The 18,269-nt window shown below is 35.3% G+C and overlaps 1 protein-coding gene across 2 annotated transcripts in view; it reads right to left on the bottom strand.

Annotated features, from left to right (window-relative positions):
* Nucleotides 1–18,269, bottom strand: part of FSD1L (fibronectin type III and SPRY domain containing 1 like) — a 78,648-nt gene that overhangs the window by 57,726 nt on the left and 2,653 nt on the right. For both annotated transcript variants that reach the window (XM_079113292.1, XM_079113293.1), the window contains exons 2-3: nucleotides 6,178–6,273; nucleotides 1,821–1,952 (exon numbers count right to left, since the gene is read on the bottom strand). In XM_079113292.1, coding sequence (XP_078969418.1) covers nucleotides 1,821–1,952; nucleotides 6,178–6,273 — 228 coding nt within the window. The remainder of the gene's footprint in view (nucleotides 1–1,820; nucleotides 1,953–6,177; nucleotides 6,274–18,269) is intronic.

The following is an 18,269-nucleotide window of genomic DNA, read 5'->3' as shown; positions in this document are numbered from 1 at the left end:
ATTTTTGGCAGAAATAGAAAAAAATATTTAAGTTGATAATGGAATCTCAAGGGATCTCGGTTACCAAAATAATATCGAAAAAGCACCAAGTTGAAGTCCTCAACACTGATTTCAAAACATTAAACAAAGCTATAATAATCATAACTGGATGGTGTTGGCATAAAGACAGACACATAGAGCAACGAAACAGAATAGCTTAATCATAAACCCTCACTCCTATGGAAAAAATGATTATTGACAAGGGTGCGAGGATCACACAATGGAATTAGGACAACTTCCAACTAATGGAGTTAGCGAAACTGACCCTAACTTTATCCTTATACAAGAACTAACCAAAAAATGGATAGACTTACACATAAGCCCTAAAACTACAAAACCTCTAGAAAAAAACACAAGGAGAGGTTCATCACACCATACATTGCAGCACTGCATTTGTAACAAAAGCAAAAATAGACAAATGGGACTACATCAAACATTAAAACTTCTTCATAGTAAAAGAAACAACCAACAGAGTACAAAAGCAATGTACAGAATGGAAAAAAAAAAATAACTGAATTGCAGTAAGCTGCAATTCTGACCAGGGGTTAATATCCAGAATATAGGGTTCTGGGATGTAGCTTAGTACTATAGCACCTGCCTAGCATAAGTGAGGCTCTCCAGATAAATAAAATTAAATTAAAATATACCCAGAATATATAAAGAACTCCTACAACTTAGTCAGGCATGGTGGCATACACTGTAATTCCGGTGACTCAGGAGGCTGAGGTAGGAGGATTGCAAGTTGCTGAGACCAACTTAGTGAGACAAAATAAAAAATAAAAAGGGTTGGGGATGTGGTTCAGTGGTTAAGTGACCCTGGGTTCAATCACTGATGCCCCTCCCCACAAAAAAGAACTCTTACAACTCAACAACAATAAAAGTTACCCAATTAAAAGATGGGGAAAGAACCTGAATAGACATTTCTCTAAAGAAAACAATGGAGATGACCAACAATTCAAAAAGATGCTCAACATCTCTAATCATTAGACAAATGCAAATCAAAACTATAACAAAATATCTACTATTAAAAAATACAGAAAGTAAGTATTGGTAAGGATATAGAAAAACTGGAATGCTTGTGTTCTGCTCCTAAAAAGACAAAATGGTATAGCCACTATGGAAAAACAGTATGAAGGTTTCTCAGAAAACTAAAAAAAGAACTATCATATGATTAGCAATCTGACTTCTGGGTATACACCCAAAAGAATTAAAGGAGCATCCTAGGTTTATATTTGCACAACAATGTTCACCAAGGCATTATTCACAATAATCAAGAGGTAGAAATATCACAAATGTTCATGGACAGATGAATGGAAAAAAGAAAAATGTAGTACATAAATGAAATATTCAGTCATAAATACAAGGAAATCTTGGTACATGCGACAAGAAGGAGGACCCTTGGGGACATTATACTGAGTGAAATAACAGTGTCACAAAAGGACAGTCACTGACAATTCTCATGTGAGATTTCTAGAGTAATCAAAATAATGGAAGAGGAAATAGTATGATTGCCAGGAGCTGGCAGGAGGAGAAAATGAGGAGATTTTGTTCAAGAGACTCATAGTTTCAGTTCTTAAGCTGTTACTTATGATTACATTTAAAATTGGCTGGGAGTAAATTTTGTTATTTCTTAACCATAATTTAAAAAAGAAAGTTTGACCAAAGTTTAAAAACCATTCTTATATAAAAGTATAGTTATACTCACAAATTCACTAATTTTTGCTTTCGACAGATCAAGCATTAAATAGAATAATCATACTTAAATAGCTGCATGGTCTCACCTGTAACTCTTGCGATTTGCGAGCTTGTTCCTGCTTGATACTACTAATCATATTTTCTTTTACATCATCCAATATAGAGTACAAACTATCAAATTCTTCATCTAAGTCTGAAAGTATGTTAGAAGAATTTTCCTGTTTTAAAAAAAAACAGAACTGATATTACTGAAGAGTTTTCAAACATTTACCAACTGAAAGGTACATACAAAGGGGAGAACAGATTTCTATTATAAACTAGCCTAATGTAAAAATAACAAAATTCTAAATCTGACATAAGGCTTTAAAAAGAGATAAATACAAAAAGCTGGCTGCCAATGAGGAGAGTGGTGTTTTAGCTATGCTATGAGTTAGATTACCTTTTATGTACTAACCCACTCTTTACCTTTTACAGGACAAGAAATAGGTTGTTTTAAAAGTTCCCAACTTTGCCTAGACCTTCAGGCTCTAAGGCAGTTCCTAAGCCAGTGGTTCTTAACTTTTGAAGTCTATCAGTATGACCAACAAAGAATTTTAATAAAATATTCCAGAGATTTTAATTCAGCAACTCTGAAGAACAGTTTGGGAATACAGGAATGGAGCTGACTTTGTGTAAATTTTAAAATTCTTTAGGTTATCTAACACTGCATTTACGTAAAATATATAGAATTTAAAAGACTATAAAGCAATTCTCTACTAGAGCCTACAAGATGTATCAAACATTGAATTTTGTACTAGAAGGAATATAAGAAATAATCTAATGACTAGAATTTATAACTGAACTCCTACATTTTACAAACTAAAGTACAGATAAGTGACTTTTCCAAAGCCACACTAGTTATAGCTGCATCATCAATAAAGCATTACAAATCTCTTGACTTTCCAAAGTTCCTTATTGCTTCATTAAGCAGGATGACACTATTTCAACAAGAAATACCTTAATAAAATATTTGTGAAATCCCTAAGTAGCAAATCCACTCTTGCAACAATTATGAGAGAAGAAATTCTCTTAAGGCATTTTCAGCTTTGATAAATCATTCTATTAAGAGAAGCAAACCGGCACTGGTTAAGATGTATTGTGATATAATATATCCAAACTTTTGCTTATAATGTTTACAAAATTACAGACACCATCTCACTGGAATCTCATCAAAAATAGTGTTAACCATTTTTACTAGTTCATTTACAGTAGCAAAAACAAGGTATAGAAGAAGGCAGAAAACTTAAATCCCTCATTAACCACTAGTAATAGTGCAATCTTATAAAAGCCAGTTAAAATTCTGGGCCTTTATTTATTTGTAAAAAAGGAGCTAGACTACTCTTTTCCTCTCAGTCACCAGTTGGTACATTCTTTATCGACCACCACCCATATCCCATCTAGTGACAGGCCTATTCTAGCATAATTGTTCCTTTCTTTTTTTCTCCCCTGGGGCTAAGAAAGAATTCTAGTAATTTGTAAATCAGAAGACTAAATTTGCACCAGCTCTAACTTAAAACATCTTTTTCCAGATGTCAAATTTGATGATTCTTTTGTTCACTGATCAATAGTTTCAGACCCAGTAGCTCTTTGTTTTTATTGTCTGTGCTTTTGAGGTCCTATCCAAAAAATTATCATGCAGGTCAAAATCATGGAACTTCTTCCCTCTGTTCTCTTCTAGTAGTTTTACAGTTTCAAGTCTTATGGGTATATCTTTAATTCATTTTGAGTTGATTTTTGTATATGGTGCGAGAAATGGGTACAAATTCATCTTTTTCAATGTGGATATCCAGTTCTCCCAACACTTTCATTATTAAAGAGACCGTCTTTTTCCCCCACTGTGTGCTCTCAGCACCACAACTGGCCATAAAAGGATAGGTTTATTTCTGGGCTTTCTATCCTATTCTGTGGGTCAAAGTATCTGGGTTTTTTTGTTTGTTGGCTGGTTTTTTAAGAGGGATTAAACTCAAGGTGCTTAACCACTGAGCTACATCCCAGCCCTTTCTATTTTTTATTTTGAGACAGGGTCTCTCTAGGCTACTTACAGCCTCACTAAGTTGCTGAGGCTGGTTTCAAACCTGCAATCCTGCTGTCCCAGCCTCCTGAGCCACTGGGATTATAGGTGTGAGCCACCAAAAATGTCTGCATTTTAATGTCAGTACCATGATGCTTTGATTACAATAGCTTTATAATGTATTATGAAACCAGGAAGTATTTCAAAGCTTCCAGAAATTTTTTGCTCAAGATTACTGTGGTTATTCAGTCTCTATGGTTTCACACCAATTTTAGAAGTTTTTTCTATTTCTGTGAAAAATAACACTGGAATTTTGATAAGGGTTATACGGAATCTATAGATTGCTTTGAGTAGTCTAGACATTATAACAATAATAATTCTTCTAATCCGTGAACATGAGACATCATTCCAATTATTTATGCCTTTTTCAAATTCTTTCACCAAGGCTTTATAATTTTTAGTATACAGATTTTTCACTTCCTTAGTTTTACTCTTACTTTTTCTGATACTACAGTGAGATTTATTTCCCTTATTTTCTTTTTCAGATAGTCTGTTGTTAGAGTATACATACACTATCAAGTTTTGTGTTGATTTTGTATCCTACAATTTTACCCAGTTGATTGGTTTTAATAGTTTTTCAGTACAGCTTTTAGAGTTTGCTATACATAATTTTATATTTTTAATTCTACTTCTTCCCTATTTGAATGTCTTTTCGTTTTTCTTATCTAACTGCTCTGCTTAGGACTTCTAATACTATTTTGAATACAAGTGGTGAGAGCAGAGATACTTGTCTTGTTCCTGATAGTGGAAGAAAAATTCAATTTTTTATCACAGAGTTTAGATTAGCTGTGCACTTGTCATATGTGACCTTTATTGTGTTGAAATACATTCTTTATACACTTAATTTGTAGAGAATTTTGAATCATGAAAAGATCCTAAATTTTGTCAAATTATTTTTCTGCATCTATTGAGTTAATCATGTGGTTTCTGTCTTTCATTTTTATTAATAAGGTGTATCATATTTGTTGATTTACATATATTGAACCATCCTTGTATCCTACGGATGAATCCCATTTAGCCACAGTGAATAATCTTTTCAGTGTGCTGTTGCATTCAGTTTGCTAATATTTTGTTGAGGATATTTGTATCTATATTAATCAAGGATGTTGGTCTATAGTTTTCTCCTCTCGTTGTATACTTGTCTGGCTTTGAGACCAGGGTGATGATGGTTTTATAAAATGAGCTTAGAAGTAACTCTCTCCTCTTCAATTTTTTGGAAGTTTGGGAACTGTTATTAATTTTTCTTTAAATATTTGATAGAATTCAATAATGAAGTCATCAAGATCTGAGCTTTTTTCTTTTTGATGGAAGATTTTTTAAATTATTGATTAAATTCGATCCCCTTACTCACTGGTCTATTCAGATTTTCTACTTCTTCCTGATGCTGATGTAGGTTGCATGTTTCTAAGAATAATCAGTTTATCTTAAGTTTCCTTCCACAATCAACATCTGATGACAAAACATATGGATTATCTACTCAAACCTGGGACCACTTTCTTAGGTATTCCTCTTCCTCCTAATTGGGCACTTCAACTTTTTAAAAAATATATATATATGTATTTTTAGTTATCAATAGATCTTTTTATTTTATTTATTTATATGTGGTGCTGAGTATCAAACCCAGGGCCTCACATGTGCCAGGCAAGCACTCTACCACTGAGCCACAACTCAAGCCCTTTAACGTTTACTTTTATGTTTTACTTATTTTTTCAAGTGAGACCTCTTATCATCTACATTTTCCTTCTGCTATTTACTGTTAAAAAAAACACCAGCTTTACTTGAAGGTACTTTGTAAAGATACAATTTATTCCTAATAGGTATATTAGAAAAGAAAAATATCAAATACTAAAATATAAAAGTGAGCACTGTAATATTCCTTAGCAAATAGTACTCCAAAGATTTTCTCCTCTCTTACTATTTGATTTTTCCACGGATGAAACAGGAATGGCAAGGAAAGCATTTTTACTTTGTTTCCCATTTAAAACCCTGCTCTCGCTAAAGGCAGTGGTGCACACCTATAATCCCAGCTGCTTGGGAAGCTAAAGAACTAGTTCAAGGCCAGCCTCAGCAAAAGCGAGGCACTAAGCAGCCCAGTGAGACCCTGTCTCTAAATAAAATACAACATAGGGCTAGGGATGTGGCTCAGTGGTTAAGTGCCCCGAGTTCAATCCCGGGTACCCATACACAAACAAACAAACAAAAAAAATCCCTGCTCTCAGCTCCATTAGCAGAAGTATATTTGTATTTATAAAAATAAAGTATATTTATACTTAAGATTTGACTCAATAATCATTCATTGTGACATTTATATAATTTTTAATAAAGACTCGTACCTGAACTCCTCTTAATGTATGATTTAGTATATCAATAAAGTTCTGAATTTCATCATTTTTATTCGCCAGAGTTGAAATGATCCTTTGTAGAGCTTCCTAGGATTAGAAAACAATTAAAATATTATCTTTTAATGAAAAAGAACTATAAATCTCCTAACAACCATTTTCTAAACAAACTTTATATAATAGCCTATTACATAATAAATAGAAGCAATGTAAAGTTTCTTCTCATTGTTGCAATTTTCCTAAGGCCTATAATACAAAAAATGAGATATATCTGTACTATTTTAAACTCTCTAGGTATATACCTTAATCACCCTAAAGCCATTCAGACTGAAATGATCAGTATTATTTCCTATCAATATTATTATTTGAGGTTATAAGGCCATGGCAATGGAATACAATCAAATACTTAAATGCTGCAAAAACAAATAGAACTTCTAATACAGCATCAGGAAATGAAGAATAAAAGCAAGGAAACACTGAAATTTTAAAAAATTGCACCTATTTATAAAAATTTAAAAATTTTTTGAAATATTATTCTAGGTAGTAAATTTGCATCCAGAAAACTATTCATAGCAACATTTATAGATGCTATAGAACCACATAAAATAAGGTAAGCAATTTTAGTAGCAAATACCCAAGACTTTGATAACACTTCCTACTTAAAAGTGGGTTATTTAACCTCCTTAAACTTGAGTTTAGTGCTATTAAGTAAAATTTTCTGCTATGGCAGAAATGTTCGATATATGTGCTAATGTGGTAGTCACTAGCCACATACAGCTAATGAAGTCTTGAACTGTGGCTAGCACAACTGAGGAACTAAATTTATTTCTTAACTTTAGTTAATTTCTATTTTATATAGCCACACAGGACCAGTGCCATCAGAGTAGAAAGCACAAATCCAGATGCTCAATAACTTCATGGGCTGCAATAGCAAAATCCAACAAGGTACTTGCATTTTCAGTAAAAATCATATGTACTTTTTCCTTTAGAATTTTCCCAAAAGCAAAGGACTTCTTTCTGGAAGTACCTACAAGTTTATTTTAATACAGTCCATAAAATGTGTGGGACAAAGATTCTCCTCAAAATATGTCAATCAGGGCTGAGGGTGTAGCTCAGTGGTAGAGCACTTGCTTAGTACATGTGAGGCACTGGGTTCAATCCTAAGCACCACATAAAAATAAATAAATAAAAATATTATGTCAATCAAAGGTAAATATATAAAGAGCCCAGGAATAATCTAAAAGGAATAAAAGCTTTATAAATGTTTATACAGTATATTAGCAAAAAATTATGAATAATTAAAACAGGTCTCATTTAATTGTCAAACAATCATAAAGTTAAGGAGATGTTACCATCCCTGTGCTCATTCTAAGGGCTCTCTGTTGTACTCATTTATCTACACTATACCTTCTCATTCTCCTGTTTATGGTATTTTAATATAGTAACAGTGAAGATGTGCTATGAAAAAGATCAGTGACACCAAGAGTTAGTTGTTTATCCTGTCAGTGTTTTCCCAGAATTAATGCCCCAAGAGTTGAATCCAAAGACAAAAACAGAATGGCAGAGTGAAGCCAGGACTTTGGGGAAGGGTAGGCACAGTTAGAGGGTCCTTGTTGGTGATACTGATACTGAAAATGTAAGAGTATGTATTGGAGAAGTCTTCCAAGTACTCATCCAAGATAGGTTCTATATGTACTTACTTAAGAGCAACATAATGGAACAGTACAGACTGTTCTGCACAATCCTCACACCCTTTAAAATAGGCTTCAAGTGATATGATTGGTGTTACTGCTTGGATGTGAGCTGTACCCCACCCTCCAAAAGTTCAAGTTAGACAATGTATGAATATTCAGAGGTGAAATGGTTAGATTATGAGAACTGTAACATAATCACTGTGTTAACCCATTTGGTGGATTAATAATGTGAAAGGGCTACCATACTAGGTGATTAACTGTTGGCAGGGAGTATGGTTGAAGGAATTTAACTGGGGGTGTGTTCTTGGGGAGTACATGCCTTGTCCTGGTTCCATTTTCTTTTTCTCTGCTTCCTGGCAGCATATGCTGAGCTGCTGTCCTCCACTATGCCCTTCCACCATGATGTTCTACCTCACCTTAGGTCCAGAGCAATGGACTTGGCCAACCCTGGACAGAACCTCTGAAACCATGGACCCAAAATAAACACAGGTATTTTGGTCAGTGACCCAAAGCTGACTAATACAATTTGGTTAATTTTGGTTAATGTACCTGCCTCCCCTTCTGTTCCTCCCAATGACAGGGTCCACAGTTTGGATATTAACTGTTCCCAAAAGGTGCATGTGTAAAACGGTTTGCTCCCCTGAATGACATTATTGAGAGGTGGCAGAACCTTTAAGAGGTAGAGCCTAGTGGAATGTCTTTAGGTCAAAGAGGACACGCCCTCAGTGAGGACAATGGAACCTCAGTCTCTTCCTCTCTGACTTTTGCTTCTCAGCTGGGAAGTAAGCTGTTTTACTTTCTGCCATGATGTGCTACCTCACCACAGGGTTAAAAGCAAATGGGCCAACCAACCATGGACTGAAACCTCTAAAACTGTGAACCCAAATAAAACTTTTTTCTTGATAAGTTATCTGAAGTATCTGTTATAGTAATGGAAAGCTGACTAACATGGCAGGGCTACATTCATACAGTATAGATGAGAAAATAAGAGATTGAACTAGTTACCTAGTGACACTGCTGATCAGATAAAATATTAGGCTCAGATCCACTCCAAAGTCCATGCTTTTAACTGTTGCTTTGGAATACTGCCTCTAAATTCAGTCAATCACCCCATTATATGGTATCCTCATGTCATAAATTGTATATTCTTTATAAACATCTGGCTTGCTAACTTTTCAATGACATAGAAAACTGCTGGGAAATTGACAGTAGAGCATCACAGCTTGAGCTCAACTGGTTTGGTAGGCATACCTAACAGGCGGCAGGGTAAAGATGATAGCGCTGGACCAGAACAGAGGAGAGAGATTTTCTGGAAGACACCATATTCTATGAAAAAGAGGGGCCAGATCCCAATGAATTCAGTCCAATAACAAAATTTCAATCATCATGATGTGTGAGTTCAATAAAAACTGAAGGAAAATTAATATACACACATACAAAAAAGGTGAAAATTTGGAATGTAAGAGGCAGATCTACTTCAGAGGGGGAAAAAAATCTCCTGAATACACTATAGCTTCCCACTTTTACTTATCTTGTCTAAGTTTAGGAGCAAATTTTGTATTTGAAGAATTTGGTAGTAAAATACTCTGGAGACAGCTGAAGCATACTGTCCCAGCTAGGTAAGCTGTGAGCTCTAAAGATTTTTAATGAGAAGCTTGTTTTTTTAAAGAATCACTATAACTGTTATTTACAAGGTATAGTCAGATTTCTAAATGCTCCTTCATTGTTATGAGGTCTTCAAACTAATTCTTCTATACCATTATGAATTACCCATCTGCTGAAATTTAACAGACCCTAGTCTAATAGTGATGTTAGAAGTCAGAATACATCCTTTACCAATGGCAATGCTCTCTTCCTTAGAGGACAACTTTGTATTCAATAGAAATACAAAATGAGCCAATAGCACCTACATTAAAAAGTGAAAGAGAGCCGCATGTGGTGGCGCGTGCCTGTAATCACAGTGACACAGAGGCTGAGGCAGGAGGATTACAAGTTCAAAACCAGCCTTAGCAACTTAGTGAGGCCCTAACCAACTTAGTGAGACCCTATCTCAAAAGAAAAAATAAAGGGATGGGGATGTGGCTCAAGATTAAGTGCTCCTAGGTTCAATCCCCAGTATCTCCCCCCACCAAAAAAAGTAAATGAGAAACTGGTGAAATTAATTTTAATATTATTCTTAACCCAAGAGATTCAAAATATTATCATTTCTACATGTAATCAATATTTAACAATTAACTATCTAGCTGGGTGCAGTGGAGCATGCCTATAAATCCTAACTTCTTGGGAGGCAGAAGCAGAATCACTTGAGTACAGGAGTTCAAAGCCAGCCTGAGCAATACAGTGAGACCCTCAACTCAAAAAAAAAAGTTAACTATTATCAATGAGTTTCTTTCTTTTTAAGAGATGGGTACTACATCTTCAAAACTCAATGTGTATTTTTAATTCATAGCAGTTCTCAGATCAAATTAGTCACATTTCAAGTGCTCCAAAACTACATGTGGCTAGAAGTTGAACAATACAGCTTGACAATACAGATTTACAGACTTATTATACCATTAAAACAATTCATATAATTCTTAGAATGGCAATAGGGCAAAGATCCTCAATCAATATTAATTTGCTCTTAAAAACAAACAACCTAAATGTTTTCTGAACTTTTTTCTTAATGTATGTCCTATGTTATACCAGATTCTTAAATGAGTGCTCTCCTTTAAGATTCTTCTCAACACCACAACACAAGGGACAAAAACACTCCTCTTGCCTGTAAAATTTATATTGCTCATTAATACTTTTGGTTAGAGAAAATCTTCTGGAAAATTACAAAGAGTGTAAATACATAAGCAAAGGCTGGAAGATGATAAAAACAAAATTGTAACTGAGGACTGCTGACATGTAAGTTATATAAACTTAAAGAACCTACAGAATAAATGTCAACTTTATATGAAACTGTCCCATATCATCAAAAATTTAACATCTTTAGATTATAGTTAATCCTACCTTTACCCCTTTAATTCATTCAAAATTCTGCTATTGCCACAGATTAAAAAGACTCTTAAATTTGCATTGGCTGAAGAAGCACTAATAATAATACTTCTAGAAAGAAATCCCACAATGTGTGTGTTAAAAGCATTAGAGAATTTTTTTTTTTAATATGAATTGCCTAAGGTCTTCAAGTACTATGATTTTCCAGAATATGCTTGGGAAGGAAAGGTTTTTAAAGGCCAACATGGTATTTTTGAAACCATGGTCTCATTCTTTGAAGAAAGAACACTCTGGTTCATTTTGAATTTAACTCAAAGTTCCATAACAGCAGGAGGGTCTATCACACACACCTAGAAAAAGGACCCACATATTGAGGAAATCAGCTTTAACTTACCACCAAAGCTACAAAGACTAAAGGTCTAGATTATTTTCAAGGCATGCACTATGATATGTAGGAGGGGAGAGTTTCGAAGCCTTGGCTATAAGATACCACTGAGAAATTGTAAGAATAGATAAGCCAGCAGTAGAGGACTTTAGCACCCTAGTGTTTAAGATCACATATATTTTCTTTTTCTTTTTTGGTACTGGGGATTGAATCCAGGGGCGCTTTACCACTGAGCTACATCTCTTGCCCTTTTTCTTTTTTATATTGAGATGGAGTCTCAGTTGCTAAGGACTCCCGAAATTGCTGAGGCTGGCCTGGAACTTGGGATTCTCCTGCCTCAGTCTCCGGAGTTGCTGGGATTACAGACATGCGCCACCATGCCAGGTCCAGTCTCATATATTTTCAAAGCTACCAAATGCTTTATAAACTACTGAAGAAGCAACCACCCACATCAATAGGAGACAGAAACCCAAAGAAACCAATATGACCTTGGTAGTTAATGCAGATAAAGTGCTGCTTCCTTTTAAGCTTTTCTAAGCTTACAAGTTAAATGGGGGGGGGGGGGGGGGGTAGTATCTTGAAAGTTCCCCGAGGGCAGAGTGCTAAGCAAGAGCTCCAGAAGCTCTGAATTCACTTTCTCTTTAATCTGTTGTGGTGGGAAGAATGAGCAAATGCAATTTTAGTATTCTAAAATAGTGAAAATTCACTAGGAGGGCTGAGAAATTAACTAAGAAGGAGACCAAGGCTTCAACCATTCTGGCTCTCACAAGGATGGGGACTCACTGGACCTAGTGTGGAAATGGCATGAAAATAAAAAGAACTAAGGAACTTGGCGCTCAGTAGGACTTTATGAGAAATAAAAATAGCTAAGACAAATTCCCACCAACACCAAAACTTATAAAAAGTAAAAGGATTCCATGAGCTTAGTTCAGAAACTTAACTTTAGCTTGTATGACAGGAGGCTGAAGTTTTTTCAAAGGTGGCAGGAGTCAGGGAAGAGGTTTATATAGAGATAATATATGCCTAATCTTGGAGTATGCAAGGAGAGGCAGGCTGGATAGGTACCAAATCCAGCAGGTTTTAAGTATTTTTTAAATATGGTAGGCAACATGCCAGGGCAGGTATCAAATAGCAAATAGACACAGGTGTGTGTGTGTGTGTGTGTGTGTGTGTGTGTGTGTGTGTGTGTGTGTTTTCTTGAATTCACAAACTTAAAAGAGAGAAAAGATTGTAATGCAATAAGTTTTCTACCCAAGTCTATCTTTCCAGGGCTCTGAGTTTATTTAATCAATAGCTTTAATAAAGTAAACACTAATGATTGAGAACTAGATGTGGAAGCCAAAACCAGAAGTCTCAATGTATATGATATAACCTCTGCACAGAGCATCATGAGAGACAGGGCCATTAGACAGAAGTCTCTCCTCTGAATTCCAGACCATATTAATATAATTGCCTGCTTGAAATCTCTACTTGGGTGTCTCACAAGTCCTTCAAAGTCAACTTGCCATAGCCTTTCCCACTGTGCCTGGGTCATTCTCTAGAGTTCTATCTCTATACATGGCACTGTCAGCTTCTAAGCTAAAAATGTAGACTTCACCATTATCATCTTTCCTCTAATTTGTGCTTTATAATGTCGTCACAAAGTTCTATTAATTTTACCTCCTAAACATTCTAGAACCACTATTACTATCTTAATACAAGTTACTATCATATCTCAACCCATATTACAGCAAAATTTCTTAAGAGGCCTCTGATATATTATTTCTCCCCAATAATCAGTTCTCTACACTGCAGCTAGAGTTATATATCATCATACTCCCTGCTCAGTATTCTGCAATGGCTTCCCATTGCTCCTTGGATAAAGCTAAAAATCTTTAACCCAACTTTTAAGACTACATAATCTGCCTTGCTTACCTTGCCTGCTTTAACTCATAACAGACTTATTTTTTCTTGCTATATTCCACTTCCAGTAGCCTGCAGTTTCTCTAATAAGCTTTGTTTCCCACCTGGGCGCTCTCACATTTATCAGTTCCTATGCTGTAACTGCTATTCTAAAACATACACAATATGCTGTTAAAATAAGTTACAAAAAGTACTTATAAACTGAGTCCACTGTGACATTTGTGTCACTTACTAATGCCTCATGGGTGACAGAAAGCACCCATTATGAAAACGACTTTCATCTACTGCATGAGATTCTATCAACCTGAAAGGATGACGACAAGGGTGTCAATTTCATATCAGATCTCAAGTTTACCATTACCTTCCAAACACCAATGGATGAAAAGATAAATATAGATGGATAAAGGTAATATATATTATTTGAGGCATATCTAGATAATGATACTTTGTAAGACTTCAGGTGGCTGTAACTAGAAGTTCTAGGTGATACAGGTCTGAAGATATGTTCTGACATAAATAGGTCATATGTCTCCAGAGGACGGATATACAGGCTATCTTGGCCACTGTGCTTTGGTCATACAGCACGATTATCAACCTTGAAAAAGCCACTTCATCAGGAGTAAGCCTCTCACTGGCTTGACTGTGGATTTAGACTAAGGCAACTGCTATACAAACAAGAAAAAGGGGTTTTAAACACTCCAGGCAAGCAAAACTGCAACCATTCTCATGGAATAGATCAAAGTAACCTGGGACAAATAAGGCATAAGGCACTCTCTGCAAAGGGCAAACTTTAAAAGTTAGGCTTATAATCACTACTAATCATGTGAAGTAAACACACCACAGACTCTGACTAAATGACAATATATTTATACACTCAAGTACTAAGCACTATCTTAAGCTCTTTACATACTGTTAATTCATTTAATTGTTTCAAGAATTCTATATGGTAAGACATTATTATCCCCATTTTCTAATGAGGAAGCTGAGGCATGGAGATGTTAAATAGCTTGCAAAGAGATTCAGAGCTAATATGCCAGAGAATCAGAATTCAAGTGATGGCAGTTAACTGCTTTAAATATTACACTGTACTAACTGATATGGTAAAGATTAAAGGTTCATGAAAAGGCTATCACAACATTTAAGAACACCAAAAGCACTAAGATTTTAATTCAACATTGTAAAAAACTGGAACTATCAAAACAAGTTGTAACACAAACCACCTTAAAGAAAAAATTTATTTTGGCTCACAGTTTTACACGTTTCAAACCATGGTTAGTTGGCCTCATTGCTTTGGACCTGTGGCAGCACCTCATCATGGTGGGAGCTCAAAGAAGATGCTGGTCACTTCTTGACCAAGCAGCAAAAGAAAGAGAGGAAGGAAGGGGTTGGGGTCTCATCGTCCCCTTCAAAGGTGTGCCCCCAATAACCTGAAGACCTTCCACTAGGACTCACCTCCTAAAGGTTCCAACACCTCCAACTATGTCACAGGCCTTTGGGGGACATTCCAGACCCAAACTATAAAACCTTAGTATAGAAATATTACCTTGTAAGTCTGAGAATAAGATGATGATGTTCATCATTTTGAAATGGCATTATTCTACTGATTTTAACCTAATATGTGGTAAGATCTCAAATTCAAATACAGTCTTAATTTTGCTGCACCTAACAAACTGCCAACATGGACTACTTATCCAAAAACAAAGAAACAAGCCCCTGAAGTTATGATGCATATACTTCCTCTTTAGATTCAGTAGCCAAAAACCTTCATACCCGGGTTTTATGTGATCATTAGAACCACTGTAAGCACCACCAGTGGAGCTACAATTTAAGGGGGTCCAACTACTATAGCCAAATCAGCTATTATTTATCAAGCACTTCCAATGTGCTAGGCACTGTACTAAGCTACTAATATGAAGTATCTTTTTAATCACACAGCCTTCACACTTTTGGGAAGGTTTGAGAAATTAAGAAACTTGTCTTAGATCACACAGTCATCAGTTGGCAGTCACAACTCAAATTCAGGAGACTGCCTACAGAGCCTCTGCTTTTACATTGACCTTGCCTGCTTACCCTGTTGGAGACTACAAATAAACATAGGATTCCACCAACCAGAGCAAGGGGATCAATGAAATCAGCATGTAATATCCCTAGATAAGGCCTATCTGCCACTAGAACTGATGTCACTTGCATCACCCCACACCACAGACATCTCTCCTTTGAATGAGGTGACAAGAGTTGAAATCTAGAAAGCACTGTCCATCTGGTAAGCCAGACAATCAAAATCTTACAGGTGTCCAAAGCTATGGCAACATTTAACAGAAGTTTCATGCCCAGATGGAATGAAACCAGAAGGTGAAAAAAGAAAAACTAAGAAATTCAGGAACTTGATAATCATAAATGGTTTACAGGCATAAAGCTACACCCTCTATTAACAGTAAATCAGTTGTGAGCACTCCCTGAATATTGATATAACCAAGAATGAACCAATAATCAATTCTGCCCATCTAATTTATCACCTAAAAAGAATCTAATGCTAGTGAAAGAAGTGGTGCGAAATATTGCCTTTCCATCCTGAGCTCAGTTGTAAGATACCTAAGCTTTTAGAAGGCAGTCTCTCATCCAGGATTGGAGGAAACAGTATGTTAGATAGAGCTGAAGACAGAGCCTTAATCATGTGCAGTGGCCTTTGAACTGGTTGTTAACACTCAAGGAAGTTAAACGGGCATATATTCTGAAAGTAGAGGCAGAGTGTAAATGGAACACCCTCAGGTATTGCTGATAGTAGTATAAATACCCTTCTGAAAGGCAAGTTGGCAATATATATAAAAAAATATTTTTAAAGTTTATGCCTGTCAACTCAGTATTTCTTTCTATAAAAATTCTTCTAAGAAAATGATTAAGAATGTAGGCAATGTCTTGGCTACAAGAATGTCCATCTGAGTGTTATTTATAACATGAAAAGGTTGAAATCAACATAAACATACAAGAGAAATGATTAAATAAAATCAAGTAATATATCTACACATTCTGCTGAATCACTGAAAGTGTTTTAGAATGGCATTAATGTGGAAAAATGTTTGTGAAATGTTATGTAAAAGGCAAGTTGTTAAACAGTACATAGTATGATACCATTATTTTTAAGTTTCTATATGCATACAAAAGACTGGATTGAAATACAAATGTTGAATGAGATTATCTCTGGTTGGCAGGATTATGGGTGATTTTTGCTTCATTTGTATCTCCCATTTTCCTACAATAAACATTTATTATTTATAATGGAACAAAACTGTACAAACTGGCCATGCTAACACTTTTTTTTTATAAATTCAAAATATTAACTGTCAGTCAATAATCATCAAAAACTGAGATAGATTCTATCAGAATCTTGAGGCTGGGAAGAAATGCTGAGAGTGAAAACATACAAAAGAAGGCTGAATACAAACCACTAACTTCAAAACATTGTGTACCCTAGGTCAGAGTGGAATATCCATCACTATGGCAAACATTCAATATGTGTTTGCTGCATGAATAATCCTGCTTACATTCAGCCAAGCATTGAAAAAAAGCATTGTTAAAACTCAAAAAAAAAAAAAAAAGTCTGTTCACTATCTCATTTTTTAAAACTGCCCAATTCAGCTTTAGAAAGCTAAGACCTATCCTCAAAAAAGAAAGAGTTACAGGGAGGGGAGATAGATATACATTACAGAAAAATTAGTGATCTTATATGGGGTGGCAAGTAGGACCAAATTCCATGTTTCAATCTAAATCACATTCCATATCACCTACCAATTATTTTTCACTAGACTTAACTAGCTTAGAAAACAAAACAACTATTTTGTACAAGTTTATCCCTGCTAACATTTTAAGTTTTAATTAATCCTATCAGCATTTAAAAACAAAGAATTCAGGCAAGAGTAGTAACAAAAAAGCTTGGGCTATGAAAAAAGCTCTGGTTTGAAGCCATTTGTTAGCTGCTTTCTCTAAGCTTCACTTTCCATATATGTGCAATAGGAATAAGAGCTACTGTGAGATATAAAATATTCAATTTTTTTTCTCCTCCCTTTCCTCAGGAAACTTTTTTTACTGAGGGGTAATTGGAATACAGTATGGCTAGCTGATTATCTGAATTGAAGACAACCTCTTAACTGCTAGGGTAAAATTCAAAGGTGGGATAAAAAAAGCAAAAAACAGGGTAGAAGAGGAAACTGGGATACAGAACCAAGTTCAAACTTCCAGTCTAGGTTTGTCCAGTCTTTTTTTTTTTTTAACCCAGGGGTATTTTACTTCTGAGCTATATATGTAGCCCTTTTAATTTTTTTTTTTTTTTTTTTTTTTTTTTTTTTTTTTTTTTGAGATAGGGTCTCACTAAGTTGCTGAGGCTGGTCTTGAGTCTGAGCCTTCAGAGGCACTGGGATTACAAGAGTGCGCCACAGCTCCTGGCTGCTTTGTCCAGTCTTATACAGTAAAGGCTCACCTGTCATTACACTTTTCCAAGTAGGAAGTTAAGAATACACAGAAAAAAAGTTAGGACAACTAAATGACAATGTTTGCTCTTGGTAACTTCCTTCCTCTAGGATCTCTTTCCCTATCCTTTTTACCCTTTAATTATTCCTAAAGTATCTTTCCTAGAAACAATGATTTCTATGAATATGGGTGATCTACATAAAAATTTAACTTAAACTATCAAATTTCAATCTCCAAGATTCTAGAAAGGTGCAAATGTCTTGTTTCAATGTTTTCTTTGAACATGCACATTTCATTGGGTAAAGAAACCTTTGAGATATTATCTTAAAACCACTTAAGGACATAATCAAAAGGTTTGACCATCAAACAAAGCCACCTATCCATAACACATCCTGTTCACAAAAGTGCCCCAGAAACTTGATATAAACAGAATCCCTCTGTTTATTTCTGGGAGATAATACTGTGGTATTCTGTATCCAACAGTATGCCTTACATACCCAAGGCAATTATGTTTTCTTCCTCTACTCAAACAGAGCATCTGTTGCTAACAAAACACTGAAGTCCAAGTCATTTTCACAGACAAAAAAGCAGCTGGTCAAGCTAATCCATTTGCTCACTAGCCATCACCAAGTTTCTATACAGACAGTCCAGTTAACTTA

This window comes from Sciurus vulgaris (assembly GCF_902686455.1).
Source record: "Sciurus vulgaris genome assembly, chromosome: 15".
NCBI lineage: Eukaryota > Metazoa > Chordata > Mammalia > Rodentia > Sciuridae > Sciurus > Sciurus vulgaris.
Note: the sequence above shows the minus strand (reverse complement) of the source record. Positions and strands in the feature narration are given on the sequence as shown.